The 27,704-nt window shown below is 45.3% G+C and overlaps 1 protein-coding gene across 6 annotated transcripts in view; it reads left to right on the top strand.

The window, feature by feature from the left end:
- Positions 1 to 27,704, top strand: part of GATA5 (GATA binding protein 5) — a 2,064,317-nt gene that overhangs the window by 1,959,127 nt on the left and 77,486 nt on the right. Inside the window, exon 31 of one of the 6 annotated variants that reach the window (XR_011025209.1) lies at positions 27,001 to 27,084. The exons of 3 other annotated variants lie outside the window; for them this stretch is intronic. Coding sequence is in view for 1 of the 3 variants with exons in the window: in XM_068262929.1 (XP_068119030.1) it covers positions 27,001 to 27,114 (114 nt within the window). In the remaining 2 variants the exon portion in view is untranslated. Of the gene's footprint in view, positions 1 to 27,000; positions 27,136 to 27,704 lie in introns of those variants that run through there. 2 more of the 6 variants (XR_011025212.1, XM_068262929.1) reach the window with 2 other exon arrangements.

Genomic DNA, 27,704 nt, shown 5'->3' on the forward strand with positions numbered 1-27,704 from the left:
AATCAAAACTCACCTATTGTTTTTTAAGGGGAATATTGAAACTGCTGCCATTCTTACACTGTTAATGGCAGAGGCCGCAAAACTGCTACAGTCGGTCATTAAGTGACTGGGGTTCAAATTCACTAAAGGGGCGGAGCCACAAACAGCCAATCAGATTTCTTTGCTGGATAAAATGCTTCCATTCACACCATTTTGATGCCAGGAACCCGAAAGCTCAAAACTTGGTCATTGTGTGTTAAGATTACAAAAAGTGGGTGGAGTCAGAAACAGATTTCCCTAGGAAAATGTAAACTGCATCCCTTCTTCACTGGCAGGGTTCTCAAACTTTGCACAGTTGGTTACTGGGTGACTGGGATTAATATTCAGAAAAGTGGGTTGAGCCTAAAAAAGCTAATCAACATTCACCCATTGTTTTTCAAGGGGAATATTGAAATTGCTGCCATTCTTGCACTCTTAATGGCACAAGCCTCAAACCTGGTACAGTTGGTCATTGGGTCACTGAGGTTCAAATTCAGAAAAGGGGCGGAGCCACAGCCAATCAAATTTGTTTCATTGTAGCCAGCCTAAGATGGCGCCTGGATAGGAAGCCACGGCCACAGGGCTCCGGCAATTACCTCTTTTTTTTTTCTCCTCTCCCTGGATCCCCGCCTGGCCATGGCTCACCACAGAGGCTCCTTCCAGCACCTTCAGCGGTGCGGTGCAGTGCGGTCGCTCTCCGGGCTCCGGCTTCCCAGCGCTCGCTCTGAGGACCAGCTGGCTGACCCCACCTGTTGATGCGGATGCTGCCCCCTTGGCGGATTTTGCCAGCGGGCTGCAGCTGGTCGGGCCCCGCTCCGCTGTACTGCCTCCTTCAGCTGACCCACTCGCCGCTGCTTCCTGCCCGGCCACCCACGTGGAGGAGCTACTCGCTGCGAGAGCGGCTCTCCGGCCACTCCAGAGGCAGTCTCCACCGCTGCTTTCAGCCCGCTAGGCCCGCTGGCCATGACTGTTCCGGCCACCGTGAGGGAGGGAGGCAGAACAACCCACACAGCCTCTCTGCCGCTCCCAGCTGCTGTAGCCACGAGGACGGCACATGGAGGGAGGCGACAGCTGCTGCAGGAGCCGCCGATCAGGAGCCGCTGGCAGCAGGGCAACACAGGACCACACAGCCTCTCTGCCGCTCCCAGCTGCTGTAGCCACGAGGACGGCACATGGAGGGAGGCGGCAGCTGCTGCAGGAGCCGCCGATCAGGAGCCGCTGGCAGCAGGGCAACACAGGACCACACAGCTTCTCTGCCGCTCCCAGCTGCTGTAGCCACATGGAGCCTCCCACAGTGCACTCAGCCGTCCGGGGCCACGTGGAGCCTCAGCCATGGAGTCCCAGTGAGAGGCCAGAGCTAGTGCCAAGCTGTTGCTCCCAGCCCTCCAATGCACATGGGAGCTGGTCCACTGCTCCGGGCAAGGCAGCTCCTGGATCTGTTTGAGGGCCGCATCAGCCATCGGGTTACTGGCCATGCTGCCCCCTTTGGCCACCAGATACTGACACCAGCAACACACTGCCCCAGCAGCCATTGGACCCATGCTCTCCTCGACCTCTGCCAGAGCCTCCCCACCACAGGGTCGACAGGGTACCCGATGTCCTGCACTCCACCACCACTGTGCCTGCAGCTCCATTGCTGTACATCAGCTGCACCAACAGCCATTGGGACATTTTGACCAGGCCACTAGCCGGCTGCGGCAATGCCCAGGGACTATCTCCTCTCTCTCTGCTCTCTCCTTACCTTCCTTCCTTCCTTCCTTCCTTCCTTTTCTCTTGCATCTTCTCTCGCATCTCTCTCTCTTCCCCAGGGTTGGACTGGGGGGGCATCTGATTCAAGTATCGCTGCAGAAGCGTTTGAGTGCCATATACGGCAGCGGATTACCCCCTCCAGTCCTTCTCCTGGGTCCACCTGTAAGTTCTATTCTCTATATCTCTCTCTACGCTTCTTTCCTGGAATTCTGGGGGGCATCCAAATAGCTGCAGAGCTGTTGAGCGCTGCAGAGAAGGTAGCGCTCCACTCAAATAGCACCGGATGTCTCCTCGGGACCTTCCACTACGTAACTATGTAACTAAGTATTATGTTCCATGCACTGTGTACTCACTACTAAATGTAATGTACATTACTGCTTGCGTTTTTGCTGTACCATCACCGACCCTGTATGTGCCAAAAATAATTCCGGGTACAACCCCCGTTGTACTTGGCGAAATAAATGATTCTGATTCTGATTCTGATTCTGATTCTATCCGGTGTTCTATACCATCTTGTCAATAATTTAAAATTAATTTCCTTAATTCTAGAGCTAACTGATGTAGCATGAGCCAAAATGCATATTTTCCTTTTCAACCCATCTTCTAAAGAGATGCCAGTGTCCTCCTCCCATCTACTCAAATATTTAGGAAATTCTCCCTCCCTCATTTTATTCAACTCTTTATATAAAAATGATATCAGATGTATGGGAGGAGCCTCCTTCACAAACAATTCCTCACATTCTGATAATTCATTACAAATAGAAAGATTTCTCCCCTTCTCCGCCAAAAAGTGTTTTAATTGAGTATGTCTCCAAAAAGCCAATGGAAATTGCCCACATTCCTCACGCAACCGAATCAAAGTTTTAATTTCTCCATTATTCATAATAACTCTTAACATTACACTTCCCTTTCACCCCATGATTAAAAAAAACCCTTTCTTTCCCTGGCAAAAAAAAAAGGAGAATCCCTCCAAAGGAGTCATCAAGGAAATTCCTACAGACCAACCCCCCTTTTTATTAACAACATCCCACACCTAAATACATTTTTAATCCAAGAGGGTGTCCGTCTTGGTAGATCTCTAAACCTCCCCGGGAGCCAAAAAACTTTTGCCAAATCCAATCCAACCAATTTCTTTTCAATATCTACCCATTTCTTACCTCCACCCCCATACGTCCCTTGCAGTTGGACAAGAATACAGCGCACCAACCCAATTTAACATGTTCTCTCCCAATCCTATAAATCTTAAAGTAGACATAATAAAGTTCCAATTTACCCTGTCGAATGCCTTCAACGCATCCGTCGACAACACCATCATAGGAACTTCCCTTATTGAGCCCTTGCCACATTATCCCTCCCTTCTCTCCCAGGCACAAACCCAACCCGATCTTCTTTAACTACTAATCCCAGCCATGGCTAAATTCTCTCAACTAAAATTTTTGCAAATTTTTTTGACACAAATCTGGGTCTTTTTCACTCTTATGAATAACTGTTATATGGGCCTCTAACACATATTTAGGCATTTCTCTACCCTCTTTGAGGGAATTAAAGAATCTTTATATGGATACACAATTGGAGAACCTCACTCCCAAACAGTTCTCTGCTGCTTTATAAAGCCTGCAGGCTGCTTATAAGCCAATGAGAAGTGCACACATAATACACCTAGCTTGCAGTGATAATCAAGCAAAAGCTGAGCAAGTCAGCCAATTAGTAGGAGAGGGCTTCAGTTGCATATAGACAATGGCTATATGACCAGCAGGGGGCACCAGCGTGCAGGATATTCCATCTCATCTGCCCCCCTCCTAACTAAACTGCATGGGATACTACAAGAATTAAAAACAATGGTGCATGAGCCAGCCTGGGGCCCCGGGAACTCTCACTGCCCGGGGCCCCAGAACCAGCATCTAACACCATATGTGAGCGCAGCCAAAACCTTGGACCTGCCACCTCCAAGGCCTGTCTCCTACTGCTCTAAAACTTACCAAACACACAATTGGAGAACCTCACTCCCAAACAGTTCTCTGCTGCTTTATAAAGCCTGCAGGCTGCTTATAAGCCAATGAGAAGTGCACACATAATACACCTAGCTTGCAGTGATAATCAAGCAAAAGCTGAGCAAGTCAGCCAATTAGTAGGAGAGGGCTTCAGTTGCATATAGACAATGGCTATATGACCAGCAGGGGGCACCAGCGTGCAGGATATTCCATCTCATCTGCCCCCCTCCTAACTAAACTGCATGGGATACTACAAGAATTAAAAACAATGGTGCATGAGCCAGCCTGGGGCCCCGGGAACTCTCACTGCCCGGGGCCCCAGAACCAGCATCTAACACCATATGTGAGCGCAGCCAAAACCTTGGACCTGCCACCTCCAAGGCCTGTCTCCTACTGCTCTAAAACTTACCAAACACACAATTGGAGAACCTCACTCCCAAACAGTTCTCTGAGCAAGTCAGCCATACTTCTCATTGGCTTATAAGCAGCCTGCAGGCTTTATAAAGCAGCAGAGAACTGTTTGGGAGTGAGGTTCTCCAATTGTGTGTTTGGTAAGTTTTAGAGCAGTAGGAGACAGGCCTTGGAGGTGGCAGGTCCAAGGTTTTGGCTGCGCTCACATATGGTGTTAGATGCTGGTTCTGGGGCCCCGGGCAGTGAGAGTTCCCGGGGCCCCAGGCTGGCTCATGCACCATTGTTTTTAATTCTTGTAGTATCCCATGCAGTTTAGTTAGGAGGGGGGCAGATGAGAGGGAATATCCTGCACACTGGTGCCCCCTGCTGGTCATATAGCCATTGTCTATATGCAACTGAAGCCCTCTCCTACTAATTGGCTGACTTGCTCAGCTTTTGCTTGATTATCACTGCAAGCTAGGTGTATTATGTGTGCACTTCTCATTGGCTTATAAGCAGCCTGCAGGCTTTATAAAGCAGCAGAGAACTGTTTGGGAGTGAGGTTCTCCAATTGTGTGTTTGGTAAGTTTTAGAGCAGTAGGAGACAGGCCTTGGAGGTGGCAGGTCCAAGGTTTTGGCTGCGCTCACATATGGTGTTAGATGCTGGTTCTGGGGCCCCGGGCAGTGAGAGTTCCCGGGGCCCCAGGCTGGCTCATGCACCATTGTTTTTAATTCTTGTAGTATCCCATGCAGTTTAGTTAGGAGGGGGGCAGATGAGAGGGAATATCCTGCACGCTGGTGCCCCCTGCTGGTCATATAGCCATTGTCTATATGCAACTGAAGCCCTCTCCTACTAATTGGCTGACTTGCTCAGCTTTTGCTTGATTATCACTGCAAGCTAGGTGTATTATGTGTGCACTTCTCATTGGCTTATAAGCAGCCTGCAGGCTTTATAAAGCAGCAGAGAACTGTTTGGGAGTGAGGTTCTCCAATTGTGTGTTTGGTAAGTTTTAGAGCAGTAGGAGACAGGCCTTGGAGGTGGCAGGTCCAAGGTTTTGGCTGCGCTCACATATGGTGTTAGATGCTGGTTCTGGGGCCCCGGGCAGTGAGAGTTCCCGGGGCCCCAGGCTGGCTCATGCACCATTGTTTTTAATTCTTTATATGGATACACCATTTTGTGTGAATGGTGAAGTTAACAAACAAAACCACCGTTATTGGTCTGACACTAACCCACATTGGATAGATCCCTCCAAGACTGTTGGAACAAAACAATTGATGGTATGGTGTGGTATATGGGGTGTATCCATAGATAATGTGTATCTATATAAATGCCCTCCCCCTGTACACATAGGTGGCACTAACACATCACCAAAAATGGAAAAGTATTGCTTTATGAAACCATCAGGACCCGGTGACTTACCCACCTTCATGGCTTTTATCATAGCTAACACCTCCTCTTCACTAATCTATTTTTCCATTATATCTCTATTTTCCTGTGATATTTTCACCATCCCAGAGTCCTCTAGATATTTCCACATCCCTTTATCAAAATCCCTGGATCCATTTTTTGGAAGTCCATACAGTGAAGAATAATACTCCTTAAAAACATTTGCTATTGTTTGTGCCTGCAGCTCAACCCCGCCCCCCCGCCCCCCATTCTTCTTAATCCTAGGAATATATGCATTTTTCCTTTGTCCTTTTAATGCCCTTTTAATGCCCTTGCCAACCACCTTCCACTTTTATTTGCATTTTCAAACCATTTAGCATTATAAATTCTATTTTTTTCTCTCAATCTACTCTCTAATAACTCTGCCAATTTGATTTTTACCCTGTTCAAATTATTTAATGCTTTCTGATCTAATGAACTCTTATGTTCTAATTTCAATTTTCCTATTTCTGATAATAATTCCATAATTTTACCATTATACTCTTTATTTTTTTGGCTCCCAAGGATATAAAGACCCCCGTCACCACCGCCTTATGAGCTGACCATACTATGCCCTTGTCCATACCATCCAATTCGTTATCCTCAAAATACTCCACTAATGTTTTTTTATTCTTGTCTTTAACTTCTATATCATCTAGAAGATTGTGATTGAGTCTCCAATGCCAATCACGTCTATTTCTAACCCCTAAATCCAAGTCAAACCACACAGGAGCATGATCTAAGATGGTTGTATTCCCTATACCTGCTCCTTTAACTCTATCCAAAAAATATTGATCCAAAAACAAAATATCTATTCTTGTATATATTTTATGCACATGTGAAAAAAAGGAATAATCCTTCACAGAAGGGAAAAGTGCTCTCCATACATCTACAAGATGAGCATTCTGGAAAATCTTTTTGATTGATTTATTAGCTACTGCCGTAATGCTCCTAGAACCAGATGCCACATCCATTTTAGGCTCAGAGACCCAATTACAATCTCCTCCAAAAACCAAACATCCCTCCCTGAACCCCTCAAGTTGTTCAAGCACCAATCTAAAAAATTTAGCATGTGATTCATTAGACGCATAGATATTAACAAAAGTATATACTTGGCCCATTAATTGTCCCTTAAAAAAACAAACCTGCCCACCCCATCACTCTTTTTATCCAAAAATACAAACGGGCACGTTGTAACGGTCTTGTGTCGTAGCTCAGATGTCTGATTATGTGGTGATCTGCAGAATCACCAATAATGCAGACGCTATACCTGATTATGTGTGATCTGCAGAATCACCAATAATACCAGTATAGCAGACAAAGAGCTGAGTGTGTAGTGATTAGGTGCAACCGTAACTTTAATAGTTTAATGAGACCTCACCAGAGGGGCTGGTGAGGTACTATCAGTACACTGAGCGTGCACTAGAGTACAAGCTCCAGCAGGCTGGAGAAAACAATATCGAAGAAGCGGAATCTCCCGTGGAGCGGGTGATTCAGGAAGTACTGCAGCCAAGTGATCACCCGTGGAGCGGGTGACTCAGACGGTACTACAGCCTATGAGATACAACTAGTACTGAACTAGTGATTAACTGGGAACAGGCGAGTCAGACTGTACTGCAGCCGAGTGATCACCCTTGGAGCAGGTGAGTCAGACTGCACTGCAGCCCAGGAGACACAACCAGGACTGCACAAAATAATAACTTCACCAGAGGTGCTGGTGAAGCTAGCACCTCACCAGTGGTGAGGGCCCACTGGTGAGTAGAATGGTCTGACAGGCAAGTTTCGGCAACCGAGAGGTAAGTATGAGTACAGAATCGTGAGACAGGAGAATAATCGGTAATCAGGCAGAGATTCAGCAACAGAGAGGTAAGTATCGGTACAGAATCGTGAGACAGAAGAGTAGTCGGTGATCAGGCAAAGGTTTAGCAACAACAAGGCAGATAGGCAAAGGTACAAGAACGGAAAGCAGGATCAGAGTCAGGGGGATAGCTAAGAGTCATACACAGGAGATCAATACAATACAATATCCTAGTCTAGGTGTGAAGTCCTTGGCATCAACACCCGGGAACTAGTCTAATCAAATACACAGAAACAAGGTAGCAAAATCCTAGACTAGGTGTGAAATCCTTAGCATCAACACCTGGGATCTAGTCTAAGGTCTGAGCGCTAACTCGCAGAGTATTCACGACAACAGACAATGTGTGAATGAAGCCCGGAGGCTTAAGAAGCAGAGGAGACCTCACTGGCACGCCCCCTCCCATCAGCCAATCCAGGGCACCGTGAGTCTCCTCTGACGTCAGCCAACCAGCCGGTCAGCTGACGCCTCTCTTCCTGGCATAAAGGTCATGTCTGTGTGCGTGCCCGCGCAAGACAGCGACCCTATGTGCCAAAGAAAGCCCCGTCCTCTGAGTCCTAACTGCCGGAGAGACGAGCAGGGACACGAGGACAGCTGCGGCAGCGGAACCGTCCGCCGCGGCTGTCATAGTTGTTACACACGTCTTACTAGCTGCTATTGCAACTCCTTTAACCTTTTTAATCGGAGAATTAGAACAAAAACATCTATCAAATATGGACAAGGGCATACCAGGCATCTTATCTCCACAAAAATGAGTTTCCTGCAAAAAAAGGATTTGGGGTTTCTATGCAACTCCATCCATAACTTTCCTCTTTTAACTGGAGAACCAAGACCCTTAATATTATAGGAGAGAATCCTTAAATTATCACCCTCCTGAGTCATCAAACATAAACTCCATTAATTTCCTAGAGGAGACCAGAAGGTGAAAAAAAATAAAAAAACAAAATAGTACATAAAAAAAAATAACATTCCAAAACAAAAAACACAATTGTCTTCTCAAGACACCCCCCACCAGAGAATCCCATTCTCTTTATATCCAACCCCATAGAGATTCCTCTAGGACAGTGATGGCTAACCTTGGCACTCCAGCTGTGGTGGAACTACAAGTCCCATGAGGCATTGCAGTACTCTGACAGCTCTAAGCATAACTCGGTGAGGCAGAGGCATGATGGGATTTGTAGTTTTGTCACAGCTGGAGTGCCAAGGTTAGCCATCACTTCTCTAGGAGATTTGAAGAGGCTCAGCGACTCCAACCAGGAAAACTCCTTTCCAACTTAACCATATTATTACTCAAACGACTTTTATAAATCTATTACATTACTTAAACTTCCTTATTTCTTCTGCCATCTATCCTGCTGAGAAAAAGTTACATGAAAGCTAGGGCTCCTCCAATCCTCAAAGTCAACTGATGATATCCCCAAAGTCTCACAAAACTTTTTTAGATCATCTTTGGATTTCAAAGTTGCAGATTTCCCATTCAAGGTAGCACTGAGACTAAAAGGAAACCCCCACTTATATTTTGCTCCTGCTTTCCTTAACCACCCTGGCGTTCTATTGAGATCGCCAGGGCGGCTGCGGGAGGGTTTTTTTTAAATTAAAAAAAAACTATTTCATGCAGCCAACTGAAAGTTGGCTGCATGAAAGCCCACTAGAGGGCGCTCCTGAAGCATAATTCCGATCGCCTCCGGCGATCAGAATTAACAAGGAAGGCTGCAATGAGCAGCCTTCCTTGTTTGGCTTTCCTCGTCGCCATGGCGACGAGCGGAGTGACGACATGGACGTCAGCCGACGTCCTGACGTCAGCCGCCTCCGATCCAGCCCTTAGCGCTGGCCGGAACTATTTGTTCCGGCTGCGCAGGGCTCGGGCGGCTGGGGGGACCCTCTTTCGCCGCTGTACGCGGCGGATCGCCGCAGAGCGGCGGCGATCAGGCAGCACACGCGGCTGGCAAAGTGCCGGCAGCGTGTGCTGCTTTTTATTTTATCAAAATCGGCCCAGCAGGGCCTGAGCGGCACCCTCTGGCGGTAATGGACGAGCTGAGCTCGTCCATACCGCAAAGGTGGTTAATTCCTCCAATAAAGGTTTTACTGTCCTTCTGATTGACAATGTCCTCCAAGACAAATGCGGATATAGATCAACTAAACTTCCATCAAGCTCAACTGAACCCTTTTCTCTGGCTTTAAACATGATTTCTTCCTTATCCGCATAACGCAAAAGTCTGCAAATCACATCCCTTGGCTTCTTAGGATCAGACTTTTTAGGACTCAGCGACCTATGCACTCTTTCAATTTCAATAATGTTGTCATTATCCAAAAGAATATGAAACATCTTCAAAACTGCTTCTTTTAAATCATCAGCATTAACACTCTCAGAGAGCCCTTTTATTCTTATATTTTGCCTGCGATTTCGATTCTCAAAGTCGTCCAATTGGGACAGCATCTCATCAAAATGTTTATTATGCACATTGATCTGGGAAGCATCTCAGACACAGTTTGTTCCACTTTCCACAGCTACTACTTTCTAATCTATATTCGTCATCTCATTTTTAATCTCCACCATTTCTGTATGGAACAATTTTTCCAAATGTTCAATCAAACCTTCCATATCAGATAACGTCGGCAAAGATTTCACCTGCTCCCTCCAACTTTCCTCCTCCTCATCAGCATCAGATAACGTTCTCTTTTTTCTTGCAGGGCTTTTACCGGCTCCATCATCTCCCCCTGGGGATTCCTTAGAAGTCTCCTCCATACTCTCATCAGACTTTCCAGATTTTACCTCCATAAAGCTCCTAATATCTCCTGTTTGTGAATAGCTGTCAGTCTTCCCTCTCTGTCTTCCACATGTCATAATAATCAGAACTTCTGTTCTGGCCAATCGCACCAGTATACAACTATTCGCAACACTTATCTAATCTTCTGGCCAATCGCACCAGGATACATGCACAATTTGCTGTTATCAATTCCTTGTGACCATCAATATATATTGACTTGCAACACTTGTTGTATAGATCAAATCTTCTGGCCAATCGCACCAGGATATGCACACAGTCCGCTGTTATCAATTTCTTACGACCTCCAGCATATATCGACTTGCAACACTTGTCATATATATTAAATCTTCTGGCCAATCGCACCAGGATATATATACAGTCTGCTGTTATCAATTTCTTGCGACTCCAGCATATATCGACTTGCAACACTTGTCATATATATTAAATCTTCTGGCCAATCGTACCAAAATATATACACAGTCTGCTATTATTAATTCCTTATGACCATCAATATATATCAGCTTACAATAAAGATCAAATCATCTGGCCAATCGCACCAGGATATATACACAGTCCGCAGTTGTCAATACTTTATCACATCCAATATGTTGCAACTTGCAGCACTTGTAAAAAAAAAAAAAAGTAGCAAAAAGTTTCTGGCCAATCGCACCAGGATACACAGTCAGTTTGCTGCTTCCAATTTCTAACACTCTTCCGTATTCAAAGCATTGCAGGCTCACAACCTCTGTCCTACTTCCTCCTCAGGGTCTCTCTTCTCTTCCCAAAGCCCTCCAGCAAGACCTCCAGCAGGTCAGGACACCGGCTCAAACTCCGGTCATAGACGCCACAACACACGCGGCTCCTCGTACGCTACTTACTGGTGAGGGGGCGGGTCAGGTCGCGTCTCTCACCGCGTCAACACGCCGCCACCACCTCGCTTATCTTCCCCTCTATAATGTGCTGCAGAAGATGTCAGTGCCATATACAGTAAATACTTAATAATTATATGGTAGGACATAAGACTATGACTATGGTAGGACTGTAGTGTGAGCGCCTCTGGGGACAGTCAGTGACATGACTATGTACTCTGTAAATTACTGCAGAAGATGTCAGTGCTATATCAATATATAATAATAATATGGTAGGACATTAGACTATGACTATGGTAGGATTAGATTCTGAGCTGCTCTGAGGACAGTCAGTGACATGACTATGTACTCTGTAAAGTGCTACAGAAGATGTCAGTGCTATATAAATACATAATAATAATATGGTAGGACATTACACTATGACTATGTTAGGATTAGATTGTGAGCTCCTCTGAGGACAGTCAGTGACATGACTATGTACTCTGTAAAGTGCTTCAGAAGATGTCAGGGCTATATAAATACACAATAATAATAATAATATGGAAGGACATTAGACGATGGCTATGGTAGATTTAGATTGTTAGCACAACTGAGAGACAATCGAAGCGTTGTAGATATGCACTCACTGTCAGGATTGACTGGTGACGTGCCCTGGCTGTAGGAACATTTATATAGTCCTGACATCTTCTGAACCACTTTACAGAGTACATAGTCATGTCACTGACTGTCTCTCAGTTGTGAGAAGAAAGTCAGCCGGCACCATCAAGTATAATGCTCTTTTCAGTATTTATTATAGCTCTGTCATCTTACAGCATGACGTTTCGGAGTAGCAACTCCTGTCATGCATCTGAGAAAGGAGTTGCTACTCCGAAACGTCATGCTGCAAGATGACAGAGCTATAATAAATACTGAAAAGAGCATTATACTTGATGGTGCCGGCTGACTTTCTTCTCACAACTGAGAGACAGTCAGTGACATGACTATGTACTCTGTAAAGTGGTTTAGAAGATGTCAGGGCTATATAAATACACAATAATAATAATATGGTAGGAAATTAGACGATGACTAGGGTAGATTTGTTAGCACCACTGAGAGACAGTCAGTGACATGACTATGTACTCTTTAAAGTGCTGCCAAAAATTTCAGTGCAATATAAATACATAACAAATTAAAAGGAAAATCGTAGTTCCCAACTGTCCTTTTTTTCGGAGGGACAGTCCCTCTTTGGGGATTAAATTCCTCTGTCCCTCTTTCTTCCCCATTTGTCCCTCTTTCAGTACTGATGTACAGATCTATGTAAATATATTTACTTTTCTATTGAAAAATTAGTTACTGACTCTAAACGGTATTCCCATTAATCAAACTGATATATTTCTTATTTTCAAATGTTAAAATGAAGGAAAACTAATGATGATAGACAGGACCAGTGTGGTTTGAATAATAAAACTAGATTTTTTGCTTCTGGAATCTTTGTGATATGCATGGCGAGGGGTAAGGCAGGGGCGTGGTTGGAGGTGTGGCAGGGGTCCCTCTTTCTTATCGCAAAAAGTTGGGAGGTATGGGACAACAAACATTAATGCAAAAGGCAAAACAAATAGGAAAGCAAAAGTGAAAACAAAGTAACAATAATAATTTCAGCAGGGCCTATGAAGAAGAGCTGTATCAAGTTGGGCATCTCTACATCATCGTATAAATGGGCATTTCTGAAGCCCTCTACACACACTCAACAGCGGTCTTTTAAGGGTCATACACACTTCGGATTTTTCCAAACAACCAGTCGTTTGGACGTCAAATCAGGTGTGTGTACAGTCGGTCGTTCAGCTGATAATGCTAGTTTTGACAGATCCGCCAAGCGGATCCATCAAAACCAGCGTTATCAGCTGAACGACCGACTGTACACACGCCCGATTTGACGGCCAAACGACCGGACGTTTGGAAAAATCCGAAGTGTGTATGAGCCTTTATGCAGCACAATTATCACACAACTTTTGTTGTGAAACAAGTTGAAGCAACCAAAAAAAGTTGCTTTCTATTGTTCACACAACTGATAAGACTGATAAGCCACCAATCCAACAGTTGGACTGACATCTTATCAGTCTTATCAGTTGTGTGAACAATAGCAAGCAACTTTTTTTTTGGTTGCTTCAACTTGTTTCACAACAAAAGTTGTTTGATAATGGTGCTGCATAAAAGACCGCTGTTGAGCGTGTGTATGGGGCTTTACAGGTCTGATTGGTATCTGTTAATTTATATTTATTACTGACTATGTAATCTTGTGGCTGTACGTTAACCACTTGAGGACCACAGTCTTTCTACCCCTTAAGGACCGGCCACTTTTTTTCCATTCAGACCACTGCAGCTTTCACGGTTTATTGCTCGCTCATACAACCTACCACCTAAATGAATTTAGGCTCCTTTTCTTGTCACTAATAAAGCTTTCTTTTGGTGCTATTTGATTGCTCCTGCGATTTTTACTTTTTATTATATTCATCAAAAAAGACATGAATTTTGGCAAAAAAATGATTTTTTTAACTTTCTGTGCTGACAATTTTCAAATAAAGTAAAATTTCTGTATACATGCAGCGCGAAAAATGTGGACAAACATGTTTTTGATAAAAAAAAAAAAACATTCAGTGTATATTTATTGGTTTGGGTAAAAGTTATAGCGTTTACAAACTATGGTGCAAAAAGTGAATTTTGCCATTTTCAAGCATCTATGACTTTTCTGACCCCCTGTCATGTTTCATGAGGGGCTAGAATTCCAGGATAGTATAAATACCCCCCAAATGACCCCATTTTGGAAAGAAGACATCCCAAAGTATTCACTGAGAGGCATAGTGAGTTCATAGAAGATATTATTCTTTGTCACAAGTAAGCGGAAAATGACACTTTGTGACAAAAAAAAAGAATCCATTTCTTCTAACTTGCGACAAAAAAAAAATGAAATCTGCCACGGACTCACCATGCCCCTCTCTGAATACCTTGAAGTGTCTACTTTCCAAAATGGGGTCATTTGTGGGGTGTGTTTACTGTCCTCGCATTTTGGGGGGTGCTAATTTGTAAGCACCCCTGTAAAGCCTAAAGGTGCTCATTGGACTTTGGGCCCCTTAGCGCAGTTAGGCTGCAAAAAAGTGCCACACATGTGGTATTGCCGTACTCAAGAGAAGTAGTAGAATGTGTTTTGGGGTGTATTTTTACACATACCCATGCTGGGTGGGAGAAATATCTCTGTAAATGACAATTTTTTCATTTTTTTTACACACAATTGTCCATTTACAGAGTTATTTCTCCCACCCAGCATGGGTATGTGTAAAAATACACCCCAAAACACATTGTACTACTTCTCCCGAGTACGGCGATACCACATGTGTGACACTTTTTTGCACCCTAACTGCGCTAAAGGGCCCAAAGTCCAATGAGTACCTTTAGGATTTCACAAGTCATTTTGCGGAATTTGATTTCCAGACTACTCCTCACGGTTTAGGGCCCCTAAAATGCCAGGGCAGTATAGGAACCCCACAAATGACCCCATTTTAGAAAGAAGACACCCCAAGGTATTCCGTTAGGAGTATGGTGAGTTCATAGAAGATTTTATTTTTTGTCAAAAGTTAGCGGAAAATTGATTTTTATTGTTTTTTTCACAAAGTGTCATTTTCCACTAACTTGTGACAAAAAATAAAATCTTCTATAAACTCACCATACTACTAATGGAATACCTTGGGGTGTCTTCTTTCTAAAATGGGGTCATTTGTGGGGTTCCTATACTGCCCTGGCATTTTAGGGGCCCTAAACCGTGAGGAGTAGTCTGGAAATCAAATTCCGCAAAATGACCTGTGAAATCCTAAAGGTACTCATTGGACTTTGGGCCCTTTAGCGCAGTTAGGGTGCAAAAAAGTGCCACACATGTGGTATCGCCGTACTCGGGAGAAGTAGTACAATGTGTTTTGGGGTGTATTTTTACACATACCCATGCTGGGTGGGAGAAATAACTCTGTAAATGGACAATTGTGTGTAAAAAAATCAAAAGATTGTCATTTACAGAGGTATTTCTCCCACCCAGCATGAGTATGTGTAAAAATACACCCCAAAACACATTGTACTACTTCTCCCGAGTATGGCAATACCACATGTGTGGCACTTTTTTGCACCCTAACTGCGCTAAAGGGCCCAAAGTCCAATGAGTACCTTTAGGATTTCACAGGTCATTTTGCGAAATTTGATTTCCAGACTACTCCTCACGGTTTAGGGCCCCTAAAATGCCAGTTCAGTATAGGAACACCACAAATGACCCCATTTTAGAAAGAAGACACCCCAAGGTATTCCGTTAGGAGTATGGTGAGTTCATAGAAGATTTTATTTTTTGTCAAAAGTTAGTGGAAAATGACACTTTGTGAAAAAAACAATAAAAATCAATTTTCCGCTAACTTTTGACAAAAAATAAAATCTTCTATGAACTCACCATACTCCTAACGGAATACCTTTGGGTGTCTTCTTTCTAGAATGGGGTCATTTGTGGGGTTACTATACTGCCCTGGCATTTTAGGGGCCCTAAACCGTGAGGAGTAGTCTTGAAACCAAATGTCGCAAAATGACCTGTGAAATCCTAAAGGTACTCATTGGACTTTGGGCCCCTTAGCGTACTTAGGGTGTAAAAAAGTGCCACACATGTGGTACCGCCGTACTCAGGAGAAGTAGTATAATGTGTTTTGGGGTGTATTTTTACACATACCCATGCTAAGTGGGAGAAATATCTCTGTAAATGACAATTGTTTGATTTGTTTTACACACAATTGACCATTTACATAGAAATTTCTCCCACCCAGCATGGGTATGTGTAAAAATACACCCCAAAACACATTATACTACTTTTCCTGAGTACGGCGGTACCACATGTGTGACACTTTTTTGCAGCCTAGGTGCGCTAAGGGGCCCAACGTCCTATTCACGGGTCATTTTGAGGCATTTTTTTCTAGACTACTCCTCGCGGTTTAGGGCCCCTAAAATGCCAGGGCAGTATAGGAACCCCACAAGTGACCCCATTTTAGAAAGAAGACACCCCAAGGTATTCCGTTAGGTGTATGGCGAGTTCATAGAAGATTTTATTTTTTGTCACAAGTTAGTGAAAAATGACACTTTGTGAAAAAAAACCCAATAAAAATCAATTTCCGCTAACTTTTGACAAAAAATAAAATCTTCTATGAACTCGTCATACACCTAACAGAATACCTTGGGGTGTCTTTTTTTCTAAAATGGGGTCACTTGTGGGGTTCCTATACCGCCCTGGCATTTTACGGGCCCAAAACCGTGAGTAGTCTGGAAACCAAATGTCTCAAAATGACTGTTCAGGGGTATAAGCATCTGCAAATTTTGATGACAGGTGGTCTATGAGGGGGCGAATTTTGTGGAACCGGTCATAAGCAGGGTGGCCTTTTAGATGACAGGTTGTATTGGGCCTGATCTGATGGATAGGAGTGCTAGGGGGGTGACAGGAGGTGATTGATGGGTGTCTCAGGGGGTGGTTAGAGGGGAAAATAGATGCAATCAATGCACTGGGGAGGTGATCGGAAGGGGGTCTGAGGGGGATCTGAGGGTTTGGCCGAGTGATCAGGAGCCCACACGGGGCAAATTAGGGCCTGATCTGATGGGTAGGTGTGCTAGGGGGTGACAGGAGGTGATTGATGGGTGTCTCAAGGTGTGATTAGAGGGGGAATAGATGCAAGCAATGCACTGGCGAGGTGATCAGGGCTGGGGTCTGAGGGCATTCTGAGGGTGTGGGCGGGTGATTGAGTGCCCTAGGGGCAGATAGGGGTCTAATCTGATAGGTAGCAGTGACAGGGGGTGATTGATGGGTAATTAGTGGGTGTTTAGGGTAGAGAACAGATGTGAACACTGCACTTGGGAGGTGATCGGACGTCGGATCTGCGGGCGATCTATTGGTGTGGGTGGGTGATCAGATTGCCCGCAAGGGGCAGGTTAGGGGCTGATTGATGGGTGGCAGTGACAGCGGGTGATTGATGGGTGGCAGTGACAGGGGGTGATTGATGGGTGATTGATAGGTGATTGACAGGTGATCAGTGGGTTATTACAGGGAAGGACAGATGTAAATAATGCCCTGGCGAATTGATAAGGGGGGGTCTGAGGGCAATCTGAGCGTGTAGGCGGGTGATTGGGTGCCCGCAAGGGGCAGATTAGGGTCTGATCTGATGGGTAACAGTGACAGGTGGTGATAGGGGGTGATTGATGGGTAATTAGTGGGTGTTTAGAGGAGAGAATAGATGGAAACACTGCGCTTGGGTGGTGATCTGATGTCGGATCTGCGGGCGATCTATTGGTGTGGGTGGGTGATCAGTTTGCCCGCAAGGGGCAGGTTAGGGGCTGATTGATGGGTGGCAGTGACAGGGGTGATTGATGGGTGGCAGTGACAGGGGGTGATTGACAGGTGATCAGTGGGTTATTACAGGGAAGGACAGATGTAAATAATGCCCTGGCGAATTGATAAGGGGGGGTCTGAGGGCAATTTGAGCGTGTAGGCGGGTGATTGGGTGCCCGCAAGGGGCAGATTAGGGTCTGATCTGATGGGTAACAGTGACAGGGGGTGATTGATGGGTAATTAGTGGGTGTTTAGAGGAGAGAATAGATGGAAACACTGCGCTTGGGTGGTGATCTGATGTCGGATCTGCGGGCGATCTATTGGTGTGGGTGGGTGATCAGTTTGCCTGCAAGGGCGGGTTAGGGGCTGATTGTTGGGTGGCAGTGACAGGGGGTGATTGATGGGTGATAGGTGATTGGCAGGTGATTGACAGGTGATCAGTGGGTTATTACAGGGAAGGACAGATGTAATTAATGCACTGGTGAATTGATAAGGGGGGGGGGTCTGAGGGCAATCTGAGCGTGTGGGCGGGTGATTGGGTGCCCGCAAGGGGCAGCTTAGGGTCTGATCTGATAGGTAACAGTGACAGGTGGTGATATGGGGTGATTGATGGGTAATTAGTGGGTGTTTAGAGAAGATAACAGATGTAAACAATACATTTGGGAGGTAATCTGACGGCGGGTTTGCGGGCGATCTAATGGTGTGGGTGGGTGATCAGATTGCCCGCAAGGGGCAGGTTAGGGGCTGATTGATGGGTGGCAGTGACAGGGGGTGACAGGGGGTGATTGATGGGTGATAGGTGATTGGCAGGTGATTGACAGGTGATCAGTGGGTTATTACAGGGAAGAACAGATGTAATTAATGCACTGGCGAATTGATAAGGGGGGGTCAGAGGGCAATCTGAGCGTGTTGGCGGGTGATTGGGTGCCCGCAAGGGGCAGATTAGGGTCTGATCTGATAGGTAAAAGTGACAGGTGGTGATAGGGGGTGATTGATGGGTGATTGATGGGTAATTAGTGGGTGTTTAGAGGAGAGAATAGATGTAAACAATGGATTTGGGAGGTGATCTGATGTCGGATCTGCGGGCGATCTATTGGTGTGGGTGGGTGATCAGATTGCCCGCAAGGGGCAGGTTAGGGGCTGATTGTTGGGTGGCAGTGACAGGGGGTGATTGATGGGTGATTGATGGGTGATTGACGGGTGATTGACAGGTTATCAGGGAAGATAGATGCATACAGTACACAGGGGGGGGGGGGGGGTCTGGGGAGAATCTGAGGGGTGGGGGGGTGATCAGGAGGGGGCAGGGGGCAGGGGGGGGGATAAAAAAAAAATAGCGTTGACAGATAGTGACAGGGAGTGATTGATGGGTTATTAGGGGGGTGATTGGGTGCAAACAGGGGTCTGGGGGGTGGGCAGGGGGGGGTCTGAGGGGTGCTGTGGGCGATCGGTGGGCGGGGGGGGCAGATCAGTGTGTTTGGGTGCAGACTAGGGTGGCTGCAGCCTGCCCTGGTGGTCCCTCGGACACTGGGATCACCAGGGCAGGAGGCAGCCTGTATAATACACTTTGTATACATTACAAAGTGTATTATACACTTTGTAGCGGCGATCGCGGGGTTAACATCCCGCCGGCGCTTCCGTATGGCCGGCGGGATGTTACGGCGGGTGGGCGGAGCCAGTTGCCGGGGGAAGCGCGCGTCATCAATGACGCGATCGCTCCCCCGGCATGCCGTATTGCGGTCCTTTAGGCGTCCACTTTGCCGCCGCCCATGGGCTGTGGGCGGTCGGCAAGTGGTTAAAAAGGGGCGCTGGGAAAAAAGGGCGCCGGGTTTTTAACGATAAGCATGGATAACGTTTATAATTGTATTGTACTGTATTTCGTTTAAAATTAATGGTTTTTAAAGTTATAAATCATTAAATAATGTGCATTAAATCGGCAATTGTAAAAACGTTAATCTTTCGTTTAAATAGTGAAACGTATAATAACGTTTAAAAAAAAAATTACTAAGTAACCCTCCCTGTACCTACCCCTGACCCCTAGACCCCCCTGTTAGTGCCTAAACCTAAGACCCCCCTGTTGGTGCCTAAACCTAAGACCCCCCTGTTAGTGCCTAAACCTAAGACCCCCCTGTTGGTGCCTAAACCTAAGACCCCCCTGTTGGTGCCTAAACCTAAAACCCCCTGTTGGTGCCTAAACCTAAGACCCCCCTGTTGGTGCCTAAACCTAAGACCCCCCTGTTGGTTTTTTCGTTTAAAAATAATGTAAAAAAAAAAAAAAGTACTGTTTTTCGTTTAAAAATAATATTTAAAAATGTATAAATCATTAAATAATGTGTAATCATGAGAAACAGTAATAAAACATTAAGTCTCCGGGCGCCGCTTTTAAAACGTTAGTTTTCTCCGGCGCCCTTTTTTCCTATCGGGCGCCCATTAAACGATATTTATTATAGGAGTGAATGGCGGCGCCCGATTTGTCCACTAGCCTCAGGCGCCCGAATTTACTGTTTCCAATCATTAGAGCCAGCAACTACTAATGCTTTTGTGGAATCCAATCATTAAAGCACAGCAGGCAAATAGCGTCAGCATCCTATCAATATGATCACTGAAATACGGATCGCCGTAGAAGAGGTTAAGGTGAACGCGTAGTTTTACATGTCACAGTGTGTTAATGTGCTGCGTCTGGTGTTACATTGTTTGCTGGGTAGTTTGGGAGGGGTTATTTCTTCACAATAGGCTTTGAGAATGACACATTGAAACTTTTCCTGGCACTCACCCCAGAGTCATTAGTGTGTTGTGTTAAGTGTCTCAGACCTCAATTAAGCTCTGATTGTTTCAACACATTACCCTAATGAGTTTATAAGCAGTGCAGACACAGCCACATCCACTCCAGTGGAGTCACCCAGGGGGTTCAGACTGTCCTAAGAACCACAGGTCACAGGGACACAGGACTTCCCTGTCTGGGGTCTCCTGTCCCAGCACAAGCTGTCTCTGCAAATCAGCAACCTGCAACTTCCTCTGTGCCCAATCTGTGGACGGATTCATTTATTTATTAGGTCAGCACAAAATAAATGGCTCCAAGATGACGGCGGTGGTCGGAGGGGTGTATGGGGGGAGGTCGAGGGGTCGCTCCATACTGTGCATGTGTGAGCCCTCTTGAGTGCACGCTCTCGCATGCGCTGTGCACTCAGGGACACTAGAGCTTCCAAAGCCTTTCAAGGGTTCACAGATGCGGTGTGACTTTTACTGGGGGACAGCGCTAGAACAAGGGGACTGAGAGGGACAGGGAAGGCTCAATAGGTACCAGAACCTTTCCTCTCCATAGGTGAGTATCTGATTTTTTTCCCCCCAGATTTGCTTTAAGAGGAACTTTACCAAAAGGTGGGGGGGATAAATCAAGACATTGCAAAGTGTGAAGGTTTGAAATAGAACATCGATCAATGAATTACTGATAATTATTTCATGTTGTTTGGTCCACTGTGAGCCTTCAGATCAGCATCTTTACTGCTGGCAGACATAAAAAAAAGCAGACAGCACAAACAGCCACTAACAATGTGATAGACTAACATGTTTATATATGCACAGAGGGAGATATTGCTTGCTTGACAATTATTTCCCACAATGCAGCAAGGTTCACAGACAGCAAACTGTCAGGGTCATGTCCCTGACATCACACTGTGGGAGGGGTTTCACCACAATATTAGCCAAACAAACGTCCCTGATGATCTATACCGATATACAGCAATATATAGATGTAGGAAGTGTTTCTGATGCTGAAACCAGGATAATTAAAGGGAACCTGAACTGAGTAAATTTATTTAAAATAAACACACGATGTACCTGCAAATTAATCTTACATACTTACATCACCGTCAGTTCCTCTCAGAAGCACCATTTTCTTCTTACAGTAATCCCTTCTAGTTCTGACAATATTTTGTCAGAACTGAAATATACCAGTTGCTGTCAGTTATATATCAGCAGCTGTCAGTTACAACTGAATGTGCAAGGTAATGTCCATGTTTCCCTATGGCTCAAGTGGGTGATATTACAGTTTTAACAGTGTGCCGACCAGGAAGCTGTTATGGGGTAATGCCCATTTTCAAAATGGAGGACAGAGAATTCCATTGATCACAGCGGACAAACAGGACGCAGGAGAGGAGAAATAGATTGATGAGTAGACTACACAGGAGGTAAGTATGACCCGTGTATGGTTATTTTGACTTTTTATTTTCAGTTCAGGTTGTCTTTAACATAACAATGGGTATACTGAATAGTTAAGTACATTCTACTATATGTTACTTCAAGGTCTCTTTATTGATAGATGGCTACCTGATGTGGCAAAAAGATCATTCTCCGATCACTGAGGAATCCATTCCTTCTACACACTGCACACTGATTTCCCCTTATATTTCAGCATGAAATCTACTGAAAATCAATTGAACCACAGTTGCAACAGAATGAGCCATCAATCTATTGCCTCTCCGTCCTGACTAATTAACATTTTCCAGCTGGTTCAATCAATAATTTTAATCTATTCGGGATGCAAATGGATTGAAATTATGATCAGGTCTGTACCTGGGACAAAGATTTCAAGCAGATTCAATCTCAGCGATTAAATCTGTTGGAAAAAATAGTGTGTGTGTGTGTGGCTACCTTTAAAGTGTACCTGAGAGGGTACACTGGCCCTTATGTATACTTACCTGAGGCTTCCCCCAGCCCCATGAGGACTGTGGCCTCCCTCGTCATCCTCTTCAGCCCCTCCAGAGAGCGATCTATTGCCTGCCCATACATTGCAGACAGATTTCCAAAAGCACGCCGTGAATAGCCTGCGGCGTGTCATCGGGAATCTGCAGTGCGACGCAATCAGCGGCGGTATCTATTGATTGAATCCGACGGGAAAACGCCGGCTCCTGGCGGTTCTTCGCTGCCGGGTGCATTGAACCGCAACGCACCGAAACGCAGCGTTGGGTGTGAAAGGTAAAGTTTGGACTTTGCCTTAAAACGCATTAAAAGGGCTCTAGTGTGAAAGAGCCCTCACCACTCTCCATGGGCATGGTACACTTGGGGGGATACCAGCCGGGGTCCGCTGGTCATCAGGATATCGAACGCTGTTACCACCGCACGCCTGATTGAGCCCTTACTACCAAGATTTTCTGCCATGCCCAATCAAACCTTATGTCCGATTGTGGCTGGAAATCGATCTAAATATCAATAGGATGGACAGATTCTCCTCTGATCAGATAAAACTATTGGATCAGAAGGTCGATCGGCTGGAAAATCTAGCAATGTATGGGCAATGTGAATGTGCTGCGATTATTTATATTTGATTATTTTCTGGCTGTCACAGAATCCTGTCCTCTCTTCACAGCTGGCTCTGTTTGTGTTGCATTTTGAGTACAGTAATAATCTATTGTTAGGCAGAACTGTTTATCTAAGGAAATTAGCATTTCCCTGAGATTGGCAGCTAGAAGTGCACTAGATGTTGGAGTGATAACATCCACTATAGGGGGGTGCCAGGAGTCATTCCAAGGTCATGTGTGTATAGAACGTGTCTGACCTCACCAGGCCTTAAGCCACAACAGGCTATTCCATCCTTGCTTATCCTTGGGCATGGCTTCTGCTCTGTTTTTTTCATGATTTGACCACAAGTAAAGCTTAAAGGCCCATACACACGTCGGATTTCCGTTTGAACGTTCCGTCATTCGCCCGCTAAATCGGGCGTGTGTACAGGCTGTCGTTCGCTTGATAAGGGTGAGTTTGAGCGATCCGCCCGGCGGATCGTTCAAACTCACCCTTATCAAGCAAACGACAGCCTGTACACACGCCCGATTTAGCGGGCGAATGACGGAACGACGGGACGTTCCAACGACCCGTCGTTCTCGGAAATCCGACGTGTGTATGGGCCTTTAGGGTTTAGTGCATAGTTTGCATCTGATTTAAACTCAAGGTGTGTATTTAAGTCCCTGGGGGGCGCTGCACACCTCTGTTGGTAATAATTTCAGTTGCAGCCTGATTAGGAGCGCTGACATTTTTTTAATATCCTCACTTCCTCTCCACAACCTAGCTCCTTCTTATCTAAATAAACTTATTTTCAGATACCATCCTACACAAAATCTCCGGTCTACTAACAATATTCTCCTGTATTCAGGGCCGGTTCAAGTAACAATTGGGCCCTAGGGCAAAATTAGCCTGGGGGCCCCCCAACAGACACCCCCTACCAAAAAGCGCCATTAGAGGCCCTTTGTTGCAGCCAAATTTCCCTCCTGGGCCCCTGAGCTGGCTGCTGACCCTCCCCCAATCACTTTCCAACTTAACAGACTCTGCAGAGTCCCTGGGGAGCAGCAGTTAAGATGGAGGAAGGACACCTTGGGGGCCCCTACAGGCTCTGGGGCCCTGGGGCTATTGCCCATTTTTTATACAATACAATACAATACAATAACATTTCTATAGCGCTTTTCTCCAATAGGACTCAAAGCGCTTAGGCTCTCTCAGATTCAGTAGTTGGTAGTAGGATGAAGTATTCACACAACAAAAGTTATATTTCTGCAAATGCCAAACTGAACAGGTGGGTTTTCAGTCTAGATTTAAACACCTCTAGAGATGGAGCTGTCCTGATCTGTTGAGGTAAGGAGTTCTAAAACGTAGGGGCAGCATGACAGAAGGCTCTGGGACCAACAGTTTCCAAGTGGACTCTGGGTATGACTAGATTATTAGAACCTGTGGATCTGAGAATGCGGGGATTGCTGCGCAGCTGCAACATTTCTTTCATGTATCCAGGGCACAGATTATTCTTAAATGTCAGTAGGCCGATCTTGAATAGAACCCTCCATTCTATAGGTAGCCAGTGAAGGGAGTGCAGGACTGGCGTTATGTGGCAGTGACGGGGTTGGCTGGTTAGCAGTCTGGCAGCAGTATTCTGTATCAGCTGTAGGCGGTACAAGTCCTTTTTTGGAATGCCAGTGTAGAGAGCATTACAGTAGTCCAGTCGGGAGGTAATGAAGGCATGAACTAAAGTTGGTAGATCTTCTGGGGGGATGAGGTGCTTGATTTTTGCGATGTTCTTAAGGTGAAAATAGGATGATTTCACCACAGCAGAGATGTGAGTTCTGAAGTTTAAATCCCCATCAATTAGAACTCCCAGGCTACGCACATGGTTAGAGCTGCGTAGATCCGTGCCTCCTATTCCCAGTGGTGAAGACTGCAAGTTAAATTGTTTTGTTGTCATGCGCTGCCCTCCAATCAGAAGGACTTCAGTTTTGTCTGCATTTAGTTTCAGCCAGTTGTCATTCATCCATTGCTGTAGTTCACGTAAGCAGGCGTTTATAGTTGGAGTTGGGTCTGTCACACCAGGCTTGAAGGAAAGCTACTATGGTAGCTCCGGCCCTGCCTGTATTTCTCTGTTCACCTCTTCCCACTCCCGCTTACAATACTTCTCTCGATCCTCTCCCCTCCTCTGGAACACCCTTCTCAACACATCCGACACTCGCTGACACTTAGCCTTTTTAGGCACAACCTGAAAACTCACCATTTCTACCATCTCATACACCGCTTCCCTTTACCTACCTAGCAAGGCAACTGGCATAAATAAATAAATATGAAAGCCTCATAGCCCTCTCGCTCCAATTGTCCCTTACAGCTGAATGATCACAAATTGCTCCTGTTTTAAGACGGCAACAACCCGTATGTTTGAATCGTGCTCAGATAGACAGATGTGACGCCGATTCCTGCATACAGCTTAGGGTTAAGTTCAAAGTGTTCTCAGTGTATTATTATAAGTTACGGTTGTGTTCCGTCATGCACATGGAGTCAGAACACTTCTCACGGTTGGTTCATAGATTGCAAATTCACATGGGCAAAGTCTGCATAATTAAAGCACAACTTAAGTGAGAAGACTATGGAGGCTGCCATGTTTATTTCCTTTTAAACAATACCAGTTCCCTGGCAGCCCTGCTATTCCGTTTGGCTGCAGGGGTAGTGTAGCCAGTGGGATAGCAGGAGTTAGTGTAGCCAGTGGGATAGCAGGAGTTAGTGTAGCTGGTGGGGGCAACAGGGGTAAGTGTAGCTAGGATAGAGACAGCTTTAGGGGAGAAGCTCCACAAGACATCCCTGCACCATGGCCACACTTGGTTTAGTATATCATTCTTTTCCCCTGATTTTTGTCCTATATGCGTAGGTGTGTCTTATGGTCCAAAAATTACTGTAAATGTAGGAAGTTTTTCTGATGCTGAAACCTAAATAATTCACCTAAACTGGATATTCTAAATAGTGTATTACATTGTACTATATGTCATAACAGTACCTCTTTAATTCCCATGATCATCCTTGTTTGCAAGTGTCTTTTAATGAAATCACTTGATTTTGTTAATGATTATCAGAACTGAAGGTAGATTGATTCCTCCTGAAACTTACCATAAACTATTCAGTTATCACTCGATAACGATTGATATTAACGGCTAGAATGGACCAAATGGTAGATCCGCAATGTTTGTTTTTACTCGGTGGTAAAATAATTTATCATAACGTCAATTTAATTGAAATTTAGATTGGAATATCTAAATATATGAAAATAAAAAAAAAGTGATAATTAGTGTATGGCTGGCTTAAAGTGAGCCTGAAGCGAGAAGTATATGGAGGCTGCCATATTTATTTCCTTTTAAACAATACCAGTTGCTGGCAGCCCTGCTACTCTATTTGGCTGCAGTAGTGTCTGAATCACACCAGAAACATGCATGCAGCTTATCTTGCCAGATCTGACAATAATGTCAGAAACACCTGATCTGCTGCATGCTTGTTCAGGGGCTATGGCTAAAGCTATCAGAGGCAGGAGATCAGCAGGGTAGCCAGGCAACTGGTATTGCTTAAAAGGAAATAAACATGGCAGCCTCCATGTATGTATTACTTAAAGAGAATCTGTAACGTCAAAACGTCCCCTGGGGGGTACTCACCTCGGGTGGGGGAAGCCTCAGGATCCTAATGAGGCTTCCCACGCCGTCCTCCGTCCCTCAGGGGTCTCGCTGCGGCCCTCCGTACAAGATGACGTCATTATTTACCTTCCCGGCTCCTGCGCAGGCGCTCTGACGGCTGTCGGCTCCGAAGTAGGCGGAAATACCCGATCGCCGTCGGGTCTGCTCTACTGCGCAGGCGCAAGTTTCCGGCGCCTGCGCAGTAGAGCGGACCCGACTGAGATCAGGTATTTCAATGTAGTTCGGAGCCGAAAGCAACCACAGCGCCCCCGCTGAAACCAGCAAAGGTAAATATTGAATTGGACAGTCGGGTCTGTCGCCGGCTGTTCGGAGGGCTGCAGCGAGACCCCCGTGGGACAGAGGACGGCGTGGAAAGCCTCATTAGGATCCCGAGGCTTCCCCCACCCGAGATGAGTACCCCCCAGGGGAGGTTTTTTATGTTACAGAGTCTCTTTAAGGTTGCCTTTAATGCTGGGTACACACTATACGTTTTTCCACTCAATTTTCCATCCAATCGTTTTTTCTGCTCAATTCTCTGCTTGATTCTGCGCTGTATTCTCTTATTTTCCATTTATTTTTCTTATCTTTTTCCATTCACTTCTATGAGAATTCGACCCAAAACACAATCGGAAGGAATATCGGACATGTCGGAAATTATCTATCGAATCCATCTATCGAGCGGAAAAACATATGGTGTATTCCCAGCATAAGTCTTCAATAGGGACATAGGACTATAACTATGGTAAGATTGTGAGCTCCTCTGAGGACACTCAATGGCATAGCTATATACTCTGTAAAGTGCTGCAGAAGATGCCAGTGCTATATAAATACATACATAGTAATATGGTAGGGCATTCTACTGTGGCTATGGTAGGATTAGATTGTAAGCTCCTCTGAGGACAGTAAGTGACATGACTATGTACTCTCTAAAGTGCTGCAGAAGATGTCAGTGCTATATAAATACATAATAATAATATGGTAGAACATTTGACTAGGGGACAGGCAGTGGCATGGCTATGTACTCTGTAAAGTGCTGCAGAAGATGTCAGCACTATATAATACAGAATAATAAGAATAATATGGTTCTGTAATGTTTCTGATCATAAATCATGCACATTAAAATGTCAGGATTCCATAAGCTGCTGATGACAGTCCCCCAATATTACTGCTGTTGACTCACCCAATGTGGCAAATCAATCAAATTCTCTCTGATTAGAATTGATTCAGTGAAGAATCAATTCCTACCACACACAGCATATTGATTTTGAATAGATTCCAGCAGGTAATCTATGGAAAATAAATAGAACCGCA

Source organism: Hyperolius riggenbachi, chromosome 12 (assembly GCF_040937935.1).
Source record: "Hyperolius riggenbachi isolate aHypRig1 chromosome 12, aHypRig1.pri, whole genome shotgun sequence".
Classification (NCBI taxonomy): Eukaryota; Metazoa; Chordata; class Amphibia; order Anura; family Hyperoliidae; genus Hyperolius; species Hyperolius riggenbachi.